Genomic DNA, 20479 nt, shown 5'->3' with positions numbered 1-20479 from the left:
GTATTGAAATACAAGAACACACACACACACACACACACACACACACACACACACACACACACACACACACACACACACACACACACACACACATTCATGTATTTGTTACCTTCTTGGGACCTGAGAAAAATGCCTACCTCTTTAGGACCAGCCTTTTTAGATATATAAAGATTAGTATTTACAACATTAATAATATATACATACTATGCACATATAAAAAAGGTAAGCTTTTAGTTGTTTTTTTGGGGGGGGAGGGCGGATTTTTTTGTTTGTAATTTCATTTTTAATTCTCATTATTTACTTCAAGTTATTACAGTATATCTCTATATACATATTTATTTATTGTTATTAATTTTGGCCAAAGGGGGCGCATTTCAATGTCTTACACACACTTCTTATTTCATATGTTGGCCAAAGGGGGCGCATTTCAATGTCTTACACACACTTGTTATTTCATATGTTGACCAGAGGGGGCGCTTTTCAATTTTTTACACACACTTGTTATTTCATAAGTTGGCCAAAGGGGGCGCATTTCAATGTCTTACACACACTTGTTATTTCATATGTTGGCCAAAGGGGGGCGCATTTCAATGTCTCACACACACTTGTTATTTCATATGTTGGCCAAAGGGGGCGCATTTCAATGTCTTACACACACTTGTTATTACAAACGTTGACCAGAGGGGGAGCACTTTCAAAAGCAACACACAGTCAATTTGAAAAATCCCTCCTTTTTGGGACCACCCTCATTTTGATAGATTTCTCAAGAACTATTGAAATACAAGAACACACACACACACACACACACACACACACACACACACACACACACACACACACACACACACACACACACACACACACACATATTCTTGTATTTGTCACCTTCTTGAGACCTCCGAAAAAATGCCTCCCTCTTTAGGACCAGCCTTTTTAGATATATAAAGATTAGTATTTACAACATTAATAATATATACAAACTATGCAAATATAAAAAAGGTAAGCTTTTAGTTATTTTTATTTTGTGTTTGTAATTGCTTTTTAATCTTCATTATTTACTTCAAGTTATTACAGTATGTGTTTATATACATATTTATTTTATTTTTTTAATTAATTTTGTCCAAAAGGAGGCGCATTTCAATTTCTTACACACACTTGTTATTTCATATGTTGGCCAAAGGGGGCGCATTTCAATGTCTCACACACACTTGTTATTTCATATGTTGGCCAAAGGGGGCGCATTTCAATGTCTTACACACACTTGTTATTACAAACGTTGACCAGAGGGGGAGCACTTTCAAAAGCGACACACAGTCAATTTGAAAAATCCCTCCTTTTTGGGACCACCCTCATTTTGATAGATTTCTCAAGAAGTATTGAAACACACACACACACACACACACACACACACACACACACACACACACACACACACACACACACACACACACACACACACACAAACACACAAACACACACACATATTCTTGTATTTGTCACCTTCTTGAGACCTCCGAAAAAATGCCTCCCTCTTTAGGACCAGCCTTTCTAGATATATAAAGATTAGTATTTACAACATTAATAATATATACAAACTATGCAAATATAAAAAAGGTAAGCTTTTAGTTATTTTTATCTTGTGTTTGTAATTGCTTTTTAATCTTCATTATTTACTTCAAGTTATTACAGTATGTCTCTATATACATATTTATTTTATTTTTTTAATACATTTTGTCCAAAAGGGGGCGCATTTCAATTTCTTACACACACTTGTTATTTCATATGTTGACCAGAGGGGGAGCACTTTTAAAAGTGACACAAAATCCCTCTTAATTTTGATAGATTCCACCACTAGGGAGCAAATGAGACATTCTCTATTAGATGTGACCATGCTTTCAGTCCTCATATGGAAGGTACTTTTCCTTGTTGATGTCTCAAGAAGGGTAGAAATACAAGAACACACACACACACACCTCGTTACAATATGTCGTTATTTTATGACAAAAACAGTCGTTAACCTGAGCCGGTGTCCAGAATGTTGCCTCCGTGCAGGACCAAAACCAGGACGTGAATCTTGGAGGGCTGAAGACACTGCTGAGATGCCTGTGAGCAACAAATGAAGGCATCAGTTCACATGATTTAGTCCAGCTCAAAACTGAAATAAGTGAATGAATAAATAAGTGAATAAACAAAGGAAAGTGACAGATCCATTCATCCAAGTTTACACCAATGTAGCCCTTAATGACAAATGTCTCAAAGGGCTGCACAAGCCACAATGACATGCTGGGCTCAGATCCCACATCAGGACAAGGAAAAAACTCAACCCAATGGGAACAAAGAGAGACCTTGGAAGGGACAAAATGTAATATAATGACTAAATAAATAAATAAACAAAGGATGCAACTATGCAATGTAATAGATCTCTATACTTAAATGAATCAATAAATAAACAAACAAATCAATTAATAAACAAATAAAGGAATGAATGAACACATAAATAAACAAATACACAAGTAAAGAAATGAATGAATAAAACATGATTAAATAAATACATGAATAAATAAACAAACTAACAAATACATAAATGAACAAACAAAGGAAAGTAACAGATATGAGCAAAAAAAAATCCAACTATGCCATGTAATACATCTCTATATTTATATAAATAAATACATGAATAAATAAACTAACAAATGATTGAATATATAAATAAATAAACAAACAAATCAATTAATAAACAAATAAATAAATGAACAAATAAATAAACAAATACACAAATAAATCAATCAATGAATAAATTAATTAATAAATGAACAAATAAATAAATGAATAAATACACAAACTAACAAATAAATAAAGGAACAAACAAAGGAAAGTAACAGATCAATGAATAAACAAATAAATGAATGAACAAATAAACAAATACATGAATAAATAATAATGTAATACATCCCTATACTTAAATAAATAATCAAAATAAATAAACGAATAAATACATGCATTAATAAATAAACAAATTAATGAATAAATAAATAATAATGTAATACATCCCTATACTTAAATAAATAAACAAATAAATAAACGAATAAATACATGTATTAATAAATAAACAAATTAATGAATAAATAAATAATAATGTAATACATCCCTATACTTAAATAAATAAACAAATAAATAAACAAATAAATTCATGTATTAATAAATAAATAAATAAACAAATTAATGAATAAATAAACGAATACATGAATAAATAAACACACAAACACACAAATAAATGAATGAATAAATAAACAAACAGTTAAACGAATAAATAAACAAATAAATGAATACACAAACAAATAGATGAATAAATAAATAAATAAACACATACATGAATGAATGAATAAATAAATAAACAATTAAATAAACGAATAAATACCTGTATTAATAAATAAACAAATTAATGAATAAATAAATAATAATGTAATACATCCCTATACTTAAATAAATAAACAAATAAATAAACAAATAAATGCATGTATTAATAAATAAATAAATAAACAAATTAATGAATAAATGAACGAATACATGAATAAATAAACAAACAAACATAAATAAATTAATGAATAAATAAACACACAGTTAAACGAATGAATAAACAAATAAATGAATACACAAACAAATAGATGAATAAATAAATAAATAAACACATACATGAATGAATGAATAAATAAATAAACAATTAAGCGAATAAATAAATGAATACATAAACAAATAGATGAGTAAATAAATGAATACATAAATAAACACATAAATGAATGAATGAATAGATAAATGAACGAATAACAAAAAAACAAACAAACATGTCCCTGCGTTTGGTGTTTTCATTCCTGTCCAGCGCTCTTGATTCTTATTTCTACTTGTGTTTACAATCACTTCCTGTCCTGGTGCTCTTGTTTTGTCACTACTTCCTGTTTGGTCTCTGTGTTCAGCAGCACCGTCACTTGAAAGCACACCTGATTCTCATCAATCAGTTGTATTTACTTTGCTTCTACTTTATAGAGCCTCTTTTTGTTTGTGACTATTAAACACGTTTTCCTTCCGCTCTGCCCACTATCTCTGCATCCTGGGGTCACGCTGCACCAAACAGTGACAACACAAATGAATAAATAAATAAATGTTCTATTTTTACTGGGTCATTTAGCTGCAGTCTAAGACAGTAGGTCTTAACCATAGGGCCCAACAACAGCTCTGGTCAGTGTTCCAGTTTCTTAAGCGCAAAAATGAAGACTAAAGTGGTAGAGCTGTAGTTTCATTTGCACTTCAATTCTTTTGACAGTTTATCTAGGGAACATATTAGTCCAACATAATTGTATGTGAATGTATTCTATTTGATCACATCTGAGTGGGCCCCGGGCTCCTCTGTGCTGGGAAAAGTTGGGCCCCGAGGTCCAAAAGGTTAAGAACTAAGATGTGTGTCACCTCCATGTGCGTCTCCTTGTTGGTCATGGCAGCAAAGTCCTCGGCCGACTCGGGATACAGCGTCTCTGTGAGCCAAACAAAGAAGACGTCATGTTCCACGTCCAGGTGGAAACACGCACAAGACCGGAGAGGAGGGTCAAATACCGCCAAATTAAATGTATAAATAATGACTTAAACGTGTCATTAATTCATTAGAATAATTGAATGTAAAATATTGATATTATTAATATTACCTCATTATTTATTTAATTTCTTATTGATTTAATTATTATTGTATTTATTCATTTTATAGGGACAGGCGGTAGAAAATGGATGGATGATTTAAAATTGTATTTAAATATTTGGCAGCCGATCATGGATTTCTTTTATCTGTCCAACTCAGCCGTCAAAGTCAGTGGGCGGGAGTATTTTATTTTTGTTTAGAGAAATTGTAATATTTTTGATGGGGAGGGGGGGTGCCTTTTGAAATATATTTAAAAAAATGATAAAAACAGATAATTTGTCAGCTATGTATTGTAGGTGACTAGGTATATTATTAATAATTATTAGAATATTAATTTATATTATATTACATTTTTTCCCATTAAGAATAGAATAAAAATATGAATAATACATAACAATAATTATTAGAACAGTTTATTGTTACAAACCGATTTTTTTCCTCTTTTTTCTGTTTTTGTACCTATTTAAGAATAGAATAAAATAATTGTGTAACTTCATAAGCTAGTGTGCCAAAAATTCTGCCTGTACAAAAATATCATATTTACCAGTATTTATTATTATTTTTATGTTGTACTCTTTAACATTAATTCATAACTTAGTTTTATTTTATTTTGGAATTAACTAACTACACTTCTTTTTTATTTTGAGAGCTTCTAAAATTTTAGACCAGAGGTGTCTAAACTTTAAAACGTTTTTTATTTTTAAAACAAATGCTAAAAACAGATATTGTGTAAGCTATGTATTGTAGGTGACTAAGCATATCATTATTAATTATTAGAATGTTGTTTTTTTTCCTCTTTTTTCTGACATTTTTACTGCTGTTTTTTCCCATTAAGAATAGAATAAAAATATTAATAATACGTAATAATAATTATTAGAACAGTTTATCGTTGCAAACTGATTTTTCAAAGTCAGTGGGCGGGAGTATTTTATTTTTGTTTAGAGAAATTGTAATATTTTTGATGGGGAGGAGGGGTGCCTTTTGAAATATATTTAAAAAAAATGATAAAAACAGATAATTCGTCAGCTATGTATTGTAGGTGACTAGGTATATTATTAATAATTATTAGAATATTAATTTATATTATATTACATTTTTTCCCATTAAGAATAGAATAAAAATATGAATAATACATAACAATAATTATTAGAACAGTTTATCGTTACAAACCGATTTTTTTCCTCTTTTTTCTGTTTTTGTCCCCATTTAAGAATAGAATAAAAATAATAATTGTGTAACTTCATAAGCTAGTGTGCCAAAAATTCTGCCTGTACAAAAATATCATATTTACCAGTATTTATTATTATTTTTATGTTGTACTCTTTAACAATAATTCATAACTTAGTTTTATTTTATTTTGGAATTAACTAACTAAACTTATATTTTATTTTGAGAGCTTCTAAAATTTTAGATCAGGGGTGTCTAAACTTTAAAACGTTTTTTATTTTTTTTTTAAAATGCTAAAAACAGATATTGTGTAAGCTATGTATTGTAGTTGACTAAGTATATTATTAATAATTATTAGAATGTTATTTTTTTTCTCTTTTTTCTGACATTTTTACTGCTGTTTTTTCCCCATTAAGAATAGAATAAAAATATGAATAATACGTAATAATAATAATTAGAACATTTTATCGTTATAAACCGATTTTTTCCCCCCTCTTTTTTCTGTTTTTGTCCCCATTTAAGAATAGAATAAAAATAATAATTAAGTAACTTCATAAGCTAGTGTGTCAAAAATTCTGCCTGTACAAAAATATCATATTTAACAGTATTTATTATTATATTTATGTTGTACTCTTTAACATTAATTCATAACTTAGTTTTATTTTATTTTGGAATTAACTAACTAAACTTCTTTTTTATTTTGAGAGCTTCTAAAATTTTAGACCAGAGGTGTCTAAACTTTAAAACATTTTTTATTTTTAAAACAAATGCTAAAAACAGATATTGTGTAAGCTATGTATTGTAGGTGACTAAGCATATCATTATTAATTATTAGAATGTTGTTTTTTTTCCTCTTTTTTCTGACATTTTTACTGCTGTTTTTTCCCATTAAGAATAGAATAAAAATATTAATAATACGTAATAATAATTATTAGAACAGTTTATCGTTGCAAACTGATTTTTCAAAGTCAGTGGGCGGGAGTATTTTATTTTTGTTTAGAGAAATTGTAATATTTTTGATGGGGAGGGGGGGTGCCTTTTGAAATATATTTAAAAAAATGATAAAAACAGATAATTTGTCAGCTATGTATTGTAGGTGACTAGGTATATTATTAATAATTATTAGAATATTAATTTATATTATATTAAATTTTTCCCATTAAGAATAGAATAAAAATATGAATAATACGTAATAATAATAATTAGAACATTTTATCGTTACAAAATGATTTTTTCCCCTCTTTTTTCTGTTTTTGTCCCCATTTAAGAATAGAATAAAAATAATAATTGTGTAACTTCATAAGCTAGTGTGCCAAAAATTCTGCATGTACAAAAATATAATATTTACCAGTATTTATTGTTATTTTTATGTTGTACTCTTTAACATTAATTCATTACTTAGTTTTATTTTATTTTGGAATTAACTAACTAAACGTATATCTTATTTTGAGAGCTTCTAAAATTTTAGATCAGAGGTGTCTAAACTATAAAAGTTTTTTTTTTTTTTTTTTTTTTAAATGCTAAAAACAGATATTGTGTAAGCTATGTATTGTAGGTGATTAAGTATATCATTATTAATTATTAGAATGTTATTTTTTTCTCTTTTTTCTGACATTTTTACTGCTGTTTTTTCCCATTAAGAATAGAATAAAAATATGAATAATACGTAATAATATTAATTAGAACATTTTATCGTTACAAAATGATTTTTCCCCCTCTTTTTTCTGTTTTTGTCCCCATTTAAGAATAGAATAAAAATAATAATTGTGTAACTTTATAAGCTAGTGTGCCAAAAATTCTGCCTGTACAAAAATATCATATTTACTAGTATTTATTATTATTTTTATGTTGTACTCTTTAACAATAATTCATAACTTGGTTTTATTTTATTTTGGAATTAACTAACTAAACTTATATTTTATTTTGAGAGCATCTAAAATTTTAGATCAGGGGTGTCTAAACTATAAAAGTTTTTTTATTTTATTTTATTTTTTTATTTTTTTTAAATGCTAAAAACAGATATTGTGTAAGCTATGTATTGTAGGTGATTAAGTATATCATTATTAATTATTAGAATGTTATTTTTTTCTCTTTTTTCTGACATTTTTACTGTTGTTTTTTCCCATTAAGAATAGAATAAAAATATGAATAATACGTAATAATATTAATTAGAACATTTTATCGTTACAAAATGATTTTTTCCCCTCTTTTTTCTGTTTTTGTCCCCATTTAAGAATAGAATAAAAATAATAATTGTGTAACTTTATAAGCTAGTGTGCCAAAAATTCTGCCTGTACAAAAATATCATATTTACTAGTATTTATTATTATTTTTATGTTGTACTCTTTAACAATAATTCATAACTTGGTTTTATTTTATTTTGGAATTAACTAACTAAACTTATATTTTATTTTGAGAGCTTCTAAAATTTTAGATCAGGGGTGTCTAAACTATAAAAGTTTTTTTTTTTTTTTTTTTTTTTTTTTAAATGCTAAAAACAGATATTGTGTAAGCTATGTATTGTAGGTGATTAAGTATATCATTATTAATTATTAGAATGTTATTTTGTTCTCTTTTTTCTGACATTTTTACTGCTGTTTTTTCCCATTAAGAATAGAATAAAAATATGATTAATACGTAATAATAATAATAATTAGAACATTTTATAGTTACAAACTGATTTTTTTCTCCTTTTTTCTGTTTTTGTCCCCATTTAAGAATAGAATAAAAATAATAATTGTGTAACTTTATAAGCTAGTGTGCCAAAAATTCTGCCTGTACAAAAATATCATATTTACTAGTATTTATTATTATTTTTATGTTGTACTCTTTAACAATAATTCATAACTTGGTTTTATTTTATTTTGGAATTAACTAAGTAAACTTATATTTTATTTTGAGAGCTTCTAAAATTTTGGATCAGGGGTGTCTAAACTTCAAAACATTTTTTATTTTTAAAAAAAATGCTAAAAACAGATATTGTGTAAGCTATGTATTGTAGTTGACTAAGTATATTATTAATAATTATTAGAATGTTATTTTTTTTCTCTTTTTTCTGACATTTTTACTGCTGTTTTTTCCCATTAAGGATAGAATAAAAATATGATTAATACGTAATAATAATAATAATTAGAACATTTTATCGTTACAAACTGATTTTTTTCCCTCTTTTTTCTGTTTTTGTCTCCATTTAAGAATAGAATAAAAATAATAATTGTGTAACTTCATAAACTAGTGTGCCAAAAATTCTGCCTGTACAAAAATATCATATTTACCAGTATTTATTATTATTTTTATGTTGTACTCTTTAACATTAATTCATAACTTAGTTTTATTTTAATTTGGAATTAACTAACTAAACTTATATTTTATTTTGAGAGCTTCTAAAATTTTAGACCAGAGGTGTTTACTTTAAAACATTTTTTATTTTTAAAACAAATGCTAAAAACAGATATTGTGTAAGCTATGTATTGTAGGTGACTAAGCATATCATAATAAATTTTTAGAATGTTGTTTTTTTTCTCTTTTTTCTGACATTTTTACTGCTGTTTTTTCACATTAAGAATAGAATAAAAATATGATTAATACGTAATAATCATTATTAGAACATTTTATGGTTACAAACTGATTTTTCCCTCTTTTTTTCTGTTTTTGTCCCCATTTAAGAATAGAATAAAATAATTGTGTAACTTCATAAGCTAGTGTGCCAAAAATTCTGCCTGTACAAAAATATCATATTTAACAGTATTTATTATTATTATTATTATTATGTTTTACTTTTTAAAATTAACTCATAACTTAGTTTTATTTTAATTTGGAATTAACTAACTAAACTTATATTTTATTTTGAGAGCTTTTAAAATTTTAGATCAGGGGTGTCTAAACTTTAAAACGTTTTTTATTTTTAAAACAAATGCTAAAAAAAGATATTGTATAAGCTATGTATTGTAGGTGACTAAGTATATCATTATTAATTATTAAAATTTTATTTTTTTTCTCTTTTTTCTGACATTTTTACTGCTGTTTTTTCCCCATTAAGAATAGAATAAAAATATGAATAATACGTAATAATAATAATTAGAACATCTTATCGTTACAAACCGATTTTTTTCCTCTTTTTTCTGTTTTTGTCCCCATTTAAGAATAGAATAAAAATAATAATTAAGTAACTTCATAAGCTAGTGTGTCAAAAATTCTGCCTGTACAAAAATATCATATTTAACAGTATTTATTATTATATTTATGTTGTACTCTTTAACATTAATTCATAACTTAATTTTATTTTATTTTGGAATTAACTAACTAAACCTATATTTTATTTTGAAAGCTTCTAAAATTTTGGATCAGGGGTGTCTAAACTTTAAAACGTTTTTTATTTTAAAAAAAAATGCTAAAAACAGATATTGTGTAAGCTATGTATTGTAGTTGACTAAGTATATTATTAATAATTATTAGAATGTTATTTTTTTTCTCTTTTTTCTGACATTTTTACTGCTGTTTTTCCCCATTAAGAATAGAATAAAAATATGATTAATACGTAATAATAATTATTAGAACATTTTATTGTTACAAACTGATTTTTTTCCCTCTTTTTTCTGTTTTTGTCTTCATTTAAGAATAGAATAAAAATAATAATTGTGTAACTTCATAAACTAGTGTGCCAAAAATTCTGCCTGTACAAAAATATAATATTTACCAGTATTTATTGTTATTTTTATGTTGTACTCTTTAACAATAATTCATAACTTAGTTTTATTTTATTTTGGAATTAACTAACTAAACTTATATTTTATTTTGAGAGCTTCTAAAATTTTAGATCAGGGGTGTCTAAACTTTAAAACGTTTTTTTTTTTTTTTTTTAATTCTAAAAACAGATATTGTGTAAGCTATGTATTGTAGGTGACTAAGTATATCATTATTAATTATTAGAATGTTATTTTTTTTCTCTTTTTTCTGACATTTTTACTGCTGTTTTTTCCCATTAAGAATATAATAAAAATATGAATAATACATAACAATAATTATTAGAACAGTTTATCGTTACAAACTGATTTTTTTCTCTTTTTTTTCTGTTTTTGTCCCCATTTAAGAATAGAATAAAAATAATAATTAAGTAACTTCATAAGCTAGTGTGACAAAAATTCTGCCTGTACAAAAATATCATATTTACCAGTATTTATTATTATTTTTATGTTGTACTCTTTAACAATAATTCATAACTTAGTTTTATTTTATTTTGGAATTAACTAACTAAACTTATATTTTATTTTGAGAGCTTCTAAAATTTTAGACCAGGGGTGTCTAAACTTTAAAACATTTTTTATTTTTAAAACAAATGCTAAAAACAGATATTGTGTAAGCTATGTATTGTAGGTGACTAAGCATATCATTATTAATTATTAGAATGTTTTTTTTCTCTTTTTTCTGACTTTTTTACTGCTGTTTTTTCCCATTAAGGATAGAATAAAAATATGATTAATACGTAATAATAATTATTAGAACATTTTATCGTTACAAACTGATTTTTTCCCTCTTTTTTTCTGTTTTTGTCCCCATTTAAGAATAGAATAAAATAATTGTGTAACTTCATAAGCTAGTGTGCCAAAAATTCTGCCTGTACAAAAATATCATATTTACCAGTATTTATTATTATTTTTATGTTGTACTCTTTAACATTAATTCATAACTTAGTTTTATTTTAATTTGGAATTAACTAACTAAACTTATATTTTATTTTGAGAGCTTCTAAAATTTTAGACCAGAGGTGTTTACTTTAAAAAAAAATTTATTTTTAAAACAAATGCTAAAAACAGATATTGTGTAAGCTATGTATTGTAGGTGACTAAGCATATCATAATTAATTTTTAGAATGTTGTTTTGTTTCTCTTTTTTCTGACATTTTTACTGCTGTTTTTTCCCATTAAGAATAGAATAAAAATATGATTAATACGTAATAATCATTATTAGAACATTTTATTGTTACAAACTGATTTTTCCCTCTTTTTTTCTGTTTTTGTCCCCATTTAAGAATAGAATAAAATAATTGTGTAACTTCATAAGCTAGTGTGCCAAAAATTCTGCCTGTACAAAAATATCATAGCTAACAGTATTTATTATTATTATTATTATTATGTTTTACTTTTTAAAATTAACTCATAACTTAGTTTTATTTTAATTTGGAATTAACTAACTAAACTTATATTTTATTTTGAGAGCTTTTAAAATTTTAGATCAGGGGTGTCTAAACTTTAAAACGTTTTTTATTTTTAAAACAAATGCTAAAAAAAGATATTGTATAAGCTATGTATTGTAGGTGACTAAGTATATCATTATTAATTATTAAAATTTTGTTTTTTTTCTTTTTTTTCTGACATTTGTACTGCTGTTTTTTCCCCATTAAGAATAGAATAAAAATATGAATAATACGTAATAATAATAATTAGAACATTTTATCGTTACAAACCGATTTTTTTCCTCTTTTTTCTGTTTTTGTCCCCATTTAAGAATAGAATAAAAATAATAATTAAGTAACTTCATAAGCTAGTGTGTCAAAAATTCTGCCTGTACAAAAATATCATATTTAACAGTATTTATTATTATATTTATGTTGTACTCTTTAACATTAATTCATAACTTAGTTTTATTTTATTTTGGAATTAACTAACTAAACTTATATTTTATTTTGAGAGCTTCTAAAATTTTAGATCAGGGGTGTCTAAACTTTAAAACGTTTTTTTTTTTTTTTTTAAATTCTAAAAACAGATATTGTGTAAGCTATGTATTGTAGGTGATTAAGTATATCATTATTAATTATTAGAATGTTATTTTTTTTCTCTTTTTTCTGACATTTTTACTGCTGTTTTTTCCCATTAAGAATATAATAAAAATATGAATAATACGTAACAATAATTATTAGAACAGTTTATCGTTACAATCTGATTTTTTTCTCTTTTATTTCTGTTTTTGTCCCCATTTAAGAATAGAATAAAAATAAAAATTAAGTAACTTCATAAGCTAGTGTGCCAAAAATTCTGCCTGTACAAAAATATCATATTTACCAGTATTTATTATTATTTTTATGTTGTACTCTTTAACATTAATTCATAACTTAGTTTTATTTTAATTTGGAATTAACTAACTAAACTTATATTTTATTTTGAGAGCTTCTAAAATTTCAGACCAGGGGTGTCTAAACTTTAAAACGTTTTTTTATTTTTAAAACAAATGCTAAAAACAGATATTGTGTAAGCTATGTATTGTAGGTGACTAAGTATATCATTATTAATTATTAGAATGTTATTTTTTTTCTCTTTTTTCTGACATTTTTACTGCTGTTTTTTCCCATTAAGAATATAATAAAAATATGAATAATACGTAACAATAATTATTAGAACAGTTTATCGTTACAAACTGATTTTTTTCTCCTTTTTTTCTGTTTTTGTCCCCATTTAAGAATAGAATAAAAATAAAAATTAAGTAACTTCATAAGCTAGTGTGACAAAAATTCTGCCTGTACAAAAATATCATATTTACCAGTATTTATTATTATTTTTATGTTGTACTCTTTAACAATAATTCATAACTTAGTTTTATTTTATTTTGGAATTAACTAACTAAACTTATATTTTATTTTGAGAGCTTCTAAAATTTTAGATCAGGGGTGTCTAAACTATAAAAGTTTTTTTTTTTTTTTTTTTTTTTTTTTTTTAAATGCTAAAAACAGATATTGTGTAAGCTATGTATTGTAGGTGATTAAGTATATCATTATTAATTATTAGAATGTTATTTTTTTCTCTTTTTTCTGACATTTTTACTGCTGTTTTTTCCCATTAAGAATAGAATAAAAATATGAATAATACGTAATAATAATAATTAGAACATTTTATCGTTACAAAATGATTTTTTCCCCTCTTTTTTCTGTTTTTGTCCCCATTTAAGAATAGAATAAAAATAATAATTGTGTAACTTTATAAGCTAGTGTGCCAAAAATTCTGCCTGTACAAAAATATCATATTTACTAGTATTTATTATTATTTTTATGTTGTACTCTTTAACAATAATTCATGACTTAGTTTTATTTTATTTTGGAATTAACTAACTAAACTTATATTTTATTTTGAGAGCTTCTAAAATTTTAGACCAGAGGTGTTTACTTTAAAACATTTTTTATTTTTAAAACAAATGCTAAAAACAGATATTGTGTAAGCTATGTATTGTAGGTGACTAAGCATATCATAATTAATTTTTAGAATGTTGTTTTTTCTGACATTTTTACTGCTGTTTTTTCCCATTAAGAATATAATAAAAATATGATTAATACGTAATAATCATTATTAGAACATTTTATCGTTACAAACTGATTTTTTCCGTCTTTTTTTCTGTTTTTGTCCCCATTTAAGAATAGAATAAAATAATTGTGTAACTTCATAAGCTAGTGTGCCAAAAATCCTGCCTGTACAAAAATATCATATTTAACAGTATTTATTATTATTATTATTATTATGTTTTACTTTTTAAAACTAACTCATAACTTAGTTTTATTTTAATTTGGAATTAACTAACTAAACTTATATTTAATTTTTTATTTTGAGAGCTTCTAATAATTTTAGATCAGGGGTGTCTAAACTTGAAAATGTTTTTTTATTTAAAAGAAAAATGCTAAAACAGATAATGTGTAAGCTATGTATTGTAGGTGACTAAGTATATTATTATTCATTATTATAATGTTAATTTTTTTCTCTTTTTTGACATTTTTACTGCTGTTTTTTCCCATTAAGAATAGAATAAAAATACGATGGTGTAACCTGGTGTGCCAAAAATTCTGCCTGTGCGAAAGTATTCATGTTTATTATCGTTGTATTTTTTTGATTAATTCATAAGTTTGTAATATTTTAATTTGGAATGAACTAAACTTTGTTTACATTTGAAGTATATTATATATGTATATTATATTTAATTTCCTCTACAGTACACATTTTATTTTGCTCTATTTATTTTGTTCTACTGTTTTTAAGGACCTTCTGCAAAAATTTTTAATTTTTTTTGGCGGGCCACCAGTTGCAGGATGAAAAAGAGAGGACCTAAGACGGACCCTTGAGGAACGCCGAGTGTGAATAAACCAACCTTGGGCTACGTCCGCTTCCATGGTCTCCATTTTGTCCATGAGGTCGTTGGAGCTCCACTTGGTGATCTCCTTGGGCAGCAGCTCCTCGTTGTCGGACAAACCATCTGGGCGGGTCCACACAAAGACGTCAACGAGACCCCGAAAAAGGAAAGTCTTTGGAGGGGCCCCTCCCTCCCCCGCTTTACCGTGAGCGTCGAAGAATTCGTCGTCGGTGCTGTCCTCCGAGTCGCGGGCGATGCTCTGCATCCTCCACTCCGAGATGCTCTGGTGGGACGGACTTCCTGCGGAGACGCCGAAGCACAGGCTGCTCAACTCCGCCCCCTGGAGGACGTGGCGGTAATGACCTGCTACACCCATCTTTACGTGGTCATGTTATCGATTATTGAGAGTGTTGGAGTGGCGTCAGCTGGGATAGGCTCCAGCTCCCCCGTGACGCCGCTGTTGGCGAGCGGTTGGATGATGGATGATGGATGATGGATGATGGATGTGTTCAAAATGTGCTCAGCAACAAGGCTGTGTCAGAACATAACTGTCGTTACAGGCTGGCGACCACCAGGGGGCACTGTTGGTTCAAGACCTACTTCGGCTGTGACTGGGAATAGTGCACTTGAACAAGTATACTGTGAATAGTACACTTGAATAAGTATACTGTGAATCATGCACTTTGATAAGTATACTGTGAATAGAGCACTTGAATAAGTATACTGTGAATAGCACACTTGAATAAGTATACTGTGAATCATGCACTTTAATACATATACTGTGAATAGAGCACTTGAATAAGAATACTGTGAATAGTACACTTGAATAAGTATACTGTGAATAGAGCACTTAAATACGTATACTGTGAATAGTGCACTTTAATAAGTATACTGTGAATTGTGCACTTGAATAAGTATACTGTGAATAGTACACTTGAATAAGTATACTGTGAATTGTGCACTTGAATAAGTATACTGTGAATAGTACATTTGAATAAGTATACTGTGAATAGTGCACTTTAATACGTATACTGTGAATTGTGCACTTGAATGAGTATACTGTGAATAGTACACTTGAATAAGTATACTGTGAATCATGCACTTTAACAAGTATACTGTGAATAGAGCACTTGAATAAGTATACTGTGAATAGTACACTTGAATAAGTATAGTGTGAATCATGCACTTTAATAAGTATTCTGTGAATAGAGCACTTGAATAAGTATACTGTGAATAGCACACTTGAATAAGTATACTGTGAATCATGCACTTTAATACATATACTGTGAATAGAGCACTTGAATAAGTATACTGTGAATAGTACACTTCAATAAGTATACTGTGAATAGTTCACTTAAATACGTATACTGTGAATAGTGCACTTTAATAAGTATACTGTGAATAGTACACTTGAATAAGTATACTGTGAATTGTGCACTTTAATAAGTATACTGTGAATTGTGCACTTTAATAAGTATACTGTGAATAGTACACTTAAATAAGTATATTGTGAATAGTGCACTTGAATAAGTACACTGTGAATAGTACACTTCAATAAGTATACTGTGAATCATGCACTTTAATACATATACTGTGAATAGAGCACTTGAATAAGTATACTGTGACTAGTACACTTCAATAAGTTTACTGTGAAAAATACACTTTGATAAGTGTACTGTGAAAAATGCACTTCAATGAGTATACTGTCAATAGTACATTTCATTAAGTATACTGTGAAAAATTCACTTTGATAAGTATACTGTGAATAGTACACTTTGATAAGTATACTGTGAACAATTCATTTCAATAAGTATACTGTGAACAATTCATTTAAATAAGTATACTGTGAATAGCACATTTCAATAAGTATACTGTGACTAGTAAACTTTAATAGGTATACTGTGAATAGTACACTTCAATAAGTACACTGTGAACAGTACACTTCAATAAGTATACCGTTAATATGTATACTGTGAATAGTACACTTAAATAAGTATACAGTGAATAGTACACTTCACTAAGTATACTGTGAATAGTACACTTCAATAAGTATACTGTGAATAGTGCACTATATTAAGTGTACTGTGAATAGTGCACTTTATTAGGTATACTGTGACTAGTACACTTTAATAAGTATACTGTGAATAGTGCACTTTGATAAGTATACTTTGAATAGTACACTTTAATAAGTATACTGTGAATAGTACACTTCAATAATTTTACTCTGAAAAATACACTTTGATAAGTGTACTGTGAAAAATGCACTTCAATAAGTATACTGTCAATAGTACATTTCATTAAGTATACTGTGAAAAATTCACTTTGATAAGTATACTGTGAATAGTACACTTTGATAAGTATACTGTTAACAATTAATTTTAATAAGTATACTGTGAATAGCACATTTCATTTCAATAAGTATACTGCGACTAGTAAACTTTAATAAGTATACTGTGAATAGTACACTTCAATAAGTACACTGTGAACAGTACACTTCAATAAGTATACCGTGAATAGTACACTTTAATATGTATACTGTGAATAGTACACTTAAATAAGTATACTGTGAATAGTACACATCAATAAGTATACTGTCTATAGTACACTTTACTAAGTATACAGTGAATAGTACACTTCAATAAGTATACTGTGAATAGTACACTTCAATAAGTATACTGTGAATAGTGCACTATATTAAGTGTACTGTGAATAGTGCACTTTATTAGGTATACTGTGACTAGTACACTTTAATAAGTATACTGTGAATAGTGCACTTTGATAAGTATACTTTGAATAGTACTCTTTAATAAGTATACTGTGAATAGTACACTTCGATAATTTTACTCTGAAAAATACACTTTGATAAGTGTACTGTGAAAAATGCACTTCAAAAAGTATACTGTCAATACTACATTTCATTAAGTATACTGTGAACAATTCATTTCAATAAGTATACTGTGAACAATTCATTTCAATAAGTATACAGTGAATAGTACACTTCAATAAGTATACTGTGAATAGTACACTTCAATAAGTATACTGTGAATAGTGCACTATATTAAGTGTACTGTGAATAGTGCACTTTATTATGTATACTGTGACTAGTACACTTTAATAAGTATACTGTGAATAGTGCACTTTGATAAGTATACTTTGAATAGTACTCTTTAATAAGTATACCGTGAATAGTACACTTAAATAATTTCACTCTGGAAAATACACTTTGATACGTGTACTGTGAAAAATGCACTTCAATAAGTATACTGTCAATACTACATTTCATTAGGTATACTGTGAACAATTAATTTCAATAAGTATACTGTGAACAATTCATTTCAATAAGTATACTGTGACTAGTAAACTTTAGTAAGTATACTGTGAATAGTACACTTCAATAAGTACACTGTGAACAGTACACTTCAATAAGTATACAGTGAATAGTACACTTTAATATGTATACTGTGAATAGTACACTTAAATAAGTATACTGTGAATAGTACACATCAATAAGTATACTGTCAATAGTACACTTTAATAAGTATACAGTGAATAGTACACTTCAATAAGTATACTGTGAATAGTACACTTCAATAAGTATACTGTGAATAGTGCACTATATTAAGTGTACTGTGAATAGTGCACTTTATTAGGTGTACTGTGACTAGTACACTTTAATAAGTATACTGTGAATAGTGCACTTTGATAAGTATACTTTGAATAGTACTCTTTAATAAGTATACCGTGAATAGTACACTTCAATAATGTTACTCTGAAAAATACACTTTGATAAGTGTACTGTGAAAAATGCACTTCAGTAAGTATACTGTCAATACTACATTTCATTAAGTATACTGTGAACAATTAATTTCAATAAGTATACTGTGAACAATTCATTTCAATAAGTATACTGTGAATAGCACATTTCAATAAGTATACTGTTACTAGTGAACTTTAATAAGTATACTGTGAATAGTACACTTCAATAAGTACAATGTGAACAGTTCACTTCAATAAGTAGACCGTAAATAGTACACTTTAATATGTATACTGTGAATAGTACACTTAAATAAGTATACTGTGAATAGTACACATCAATAAGTATACTGTCAATAGTACACATTAATAAGTATACAGTGAATAGTACACTTCAATAAGTATACTGTGAATAGTACACTTCAATAAGTATACTGTGAATAGTGCACTATATTAAGTGTACTGTGAATAGTGCACTTTATTAGGTATACTGTGACTAGTACACTTTAATAAGTATACTGTGAATAGTGCACTTTGATAAGTATACTTTGAATAGTACTCTTTAATAAGTATACCGTGAATAGTACACTTCAATAATTTTACTCTGAAAAATACACTTTGATAAGTGTACTGTGAAAAATGCACTTTCATAAGTATACTGTGAATAGTACATTTCATTAAGTATACTGTGAAAAATTCACTTTGATAAGTATACTGTGAATAGTACACTTTGATAAGTATACTGTTAACAATTCATTTTAATAAGTATACTGTGAATAGCACATTTCATTTCAATAAGTATACTGCGACTAGTAAACTTTAATAAGTATACTGTGAATAGTACACTTCAATAAGTACACTGTGAACAGTACACTTCAATAAGTATACCGTGAATAGTACACTTTAAAATGTATACTGTGAATAGTATACTTAAATAAGTATACTGTGAATAGTACACATCAATACGTATACTGTCTATAGTACACTTTACTAAGTATACAGTGAATAGTACACTTCAATAAGTATACTGTGAATAGTACACTTCAATAAGTATACTGTGAATAGTGCCCTTTATTAAGTGTACTGTGAATAGTGCACTTTATTAGGTATACTGTGACTAGTACACTTTAATAAGTATACTGTGAATAGTGCACTTTGATAAGTATACTTTGAATAGTACTCTTTAATAAGTATACCGTGAATAGTACACTTCAATAATTTTACTCTGAAAAATACACTTTGATAAGTGTACTGTGAAAAATGCACTTCAATAAGTATACTGTCAATACTACATTTCATTAAGTATACTGTGAACAATTAATTTCAATAAGTATACTGTGAACAATTCATTTCAATAAGTATACTGTGAATAGCACATTTCAATAAGTATACTGTGACTAGTGAACTTTAATAAGTATACTGTGAATAGTACACTTCAATAAGTACAATGTGAACAGTTCACTTCAATAAGTAGACCGTAAATAGTACACTTTAATATGTATACTGTGAATAGTACACTTAAATAAGTATACTGTGAATAGTACACATCAATAAGTATACTGTCAATAGTACACATTAATAAGTATACAGTGAATAGTACACTTCAATAAGTATACTGTGAATAGTACACTTCAATAAGTATACTGTGAATAGTGCACTATATTAAGTGTACTGTGAATAGTGCACTTTATTAGGTATACTGTGACTAGTACACTTTAATAAGTATACTGTGAATAGTGCACTTTGATAAGTATACTTTGAATAGTACTC

The 20479-nt window shown here is 26.9% G+C and overlaps 1 protein-coding gene across 1 annotated transcript in view; it reads right to left on the bottom strand.

Moving 5' to 3' along the window:
* LOC133610208 (membrane-associated phosphatidylinositol transfer protein 2-like) overlaps positions 1-20479 on the bottom strand; it is a 178890-nt gene that overhangs the window by 101751 nt on the left and 56660 nt on the right. The window contains exons 7-10 of the mRNA XM_061966320.2: positions 15161-15256; positions 14975-15079; positions 4462-4526; positions 2019-2103 (exon numbers count right to left, since the gene is read on the bottom strand). Of these exons, the coding sequence (XP_061822304.1) occupies positions 2019-2103; positions 4462-4526; positions 14975-15079; positions 15161-15256 (351 nt within the window). The remainder of the gene's footprint in view (positions 1-2018; positions 2104-4461; positions 4527-14974; positions 15080-15160; positions 15257-20479) is intronic.

This window comes from Nerophis lumbriciformis, linkage group LG11 (genome assembly GCF_033978685.3).
Source record: "Nerophis lumbriciformis linkage group LG11, RoL_Nlum_v2.1, whole genome shotgun sequence".
In the NCBI taxonomy this organism is placed as follows: domain Eukaryota; kingdom Metazoa; phylum Chordata; class Actinopteri; order Syngnathiformes; family Syngnathidae; genus Nerophis; species Nerophis lumbriciformis.
The sequence above is the reverse complement of the archived record's forward strand: the minus strand, read 5'-3'. Positions and strand labels throughout refer to the sequence as shown.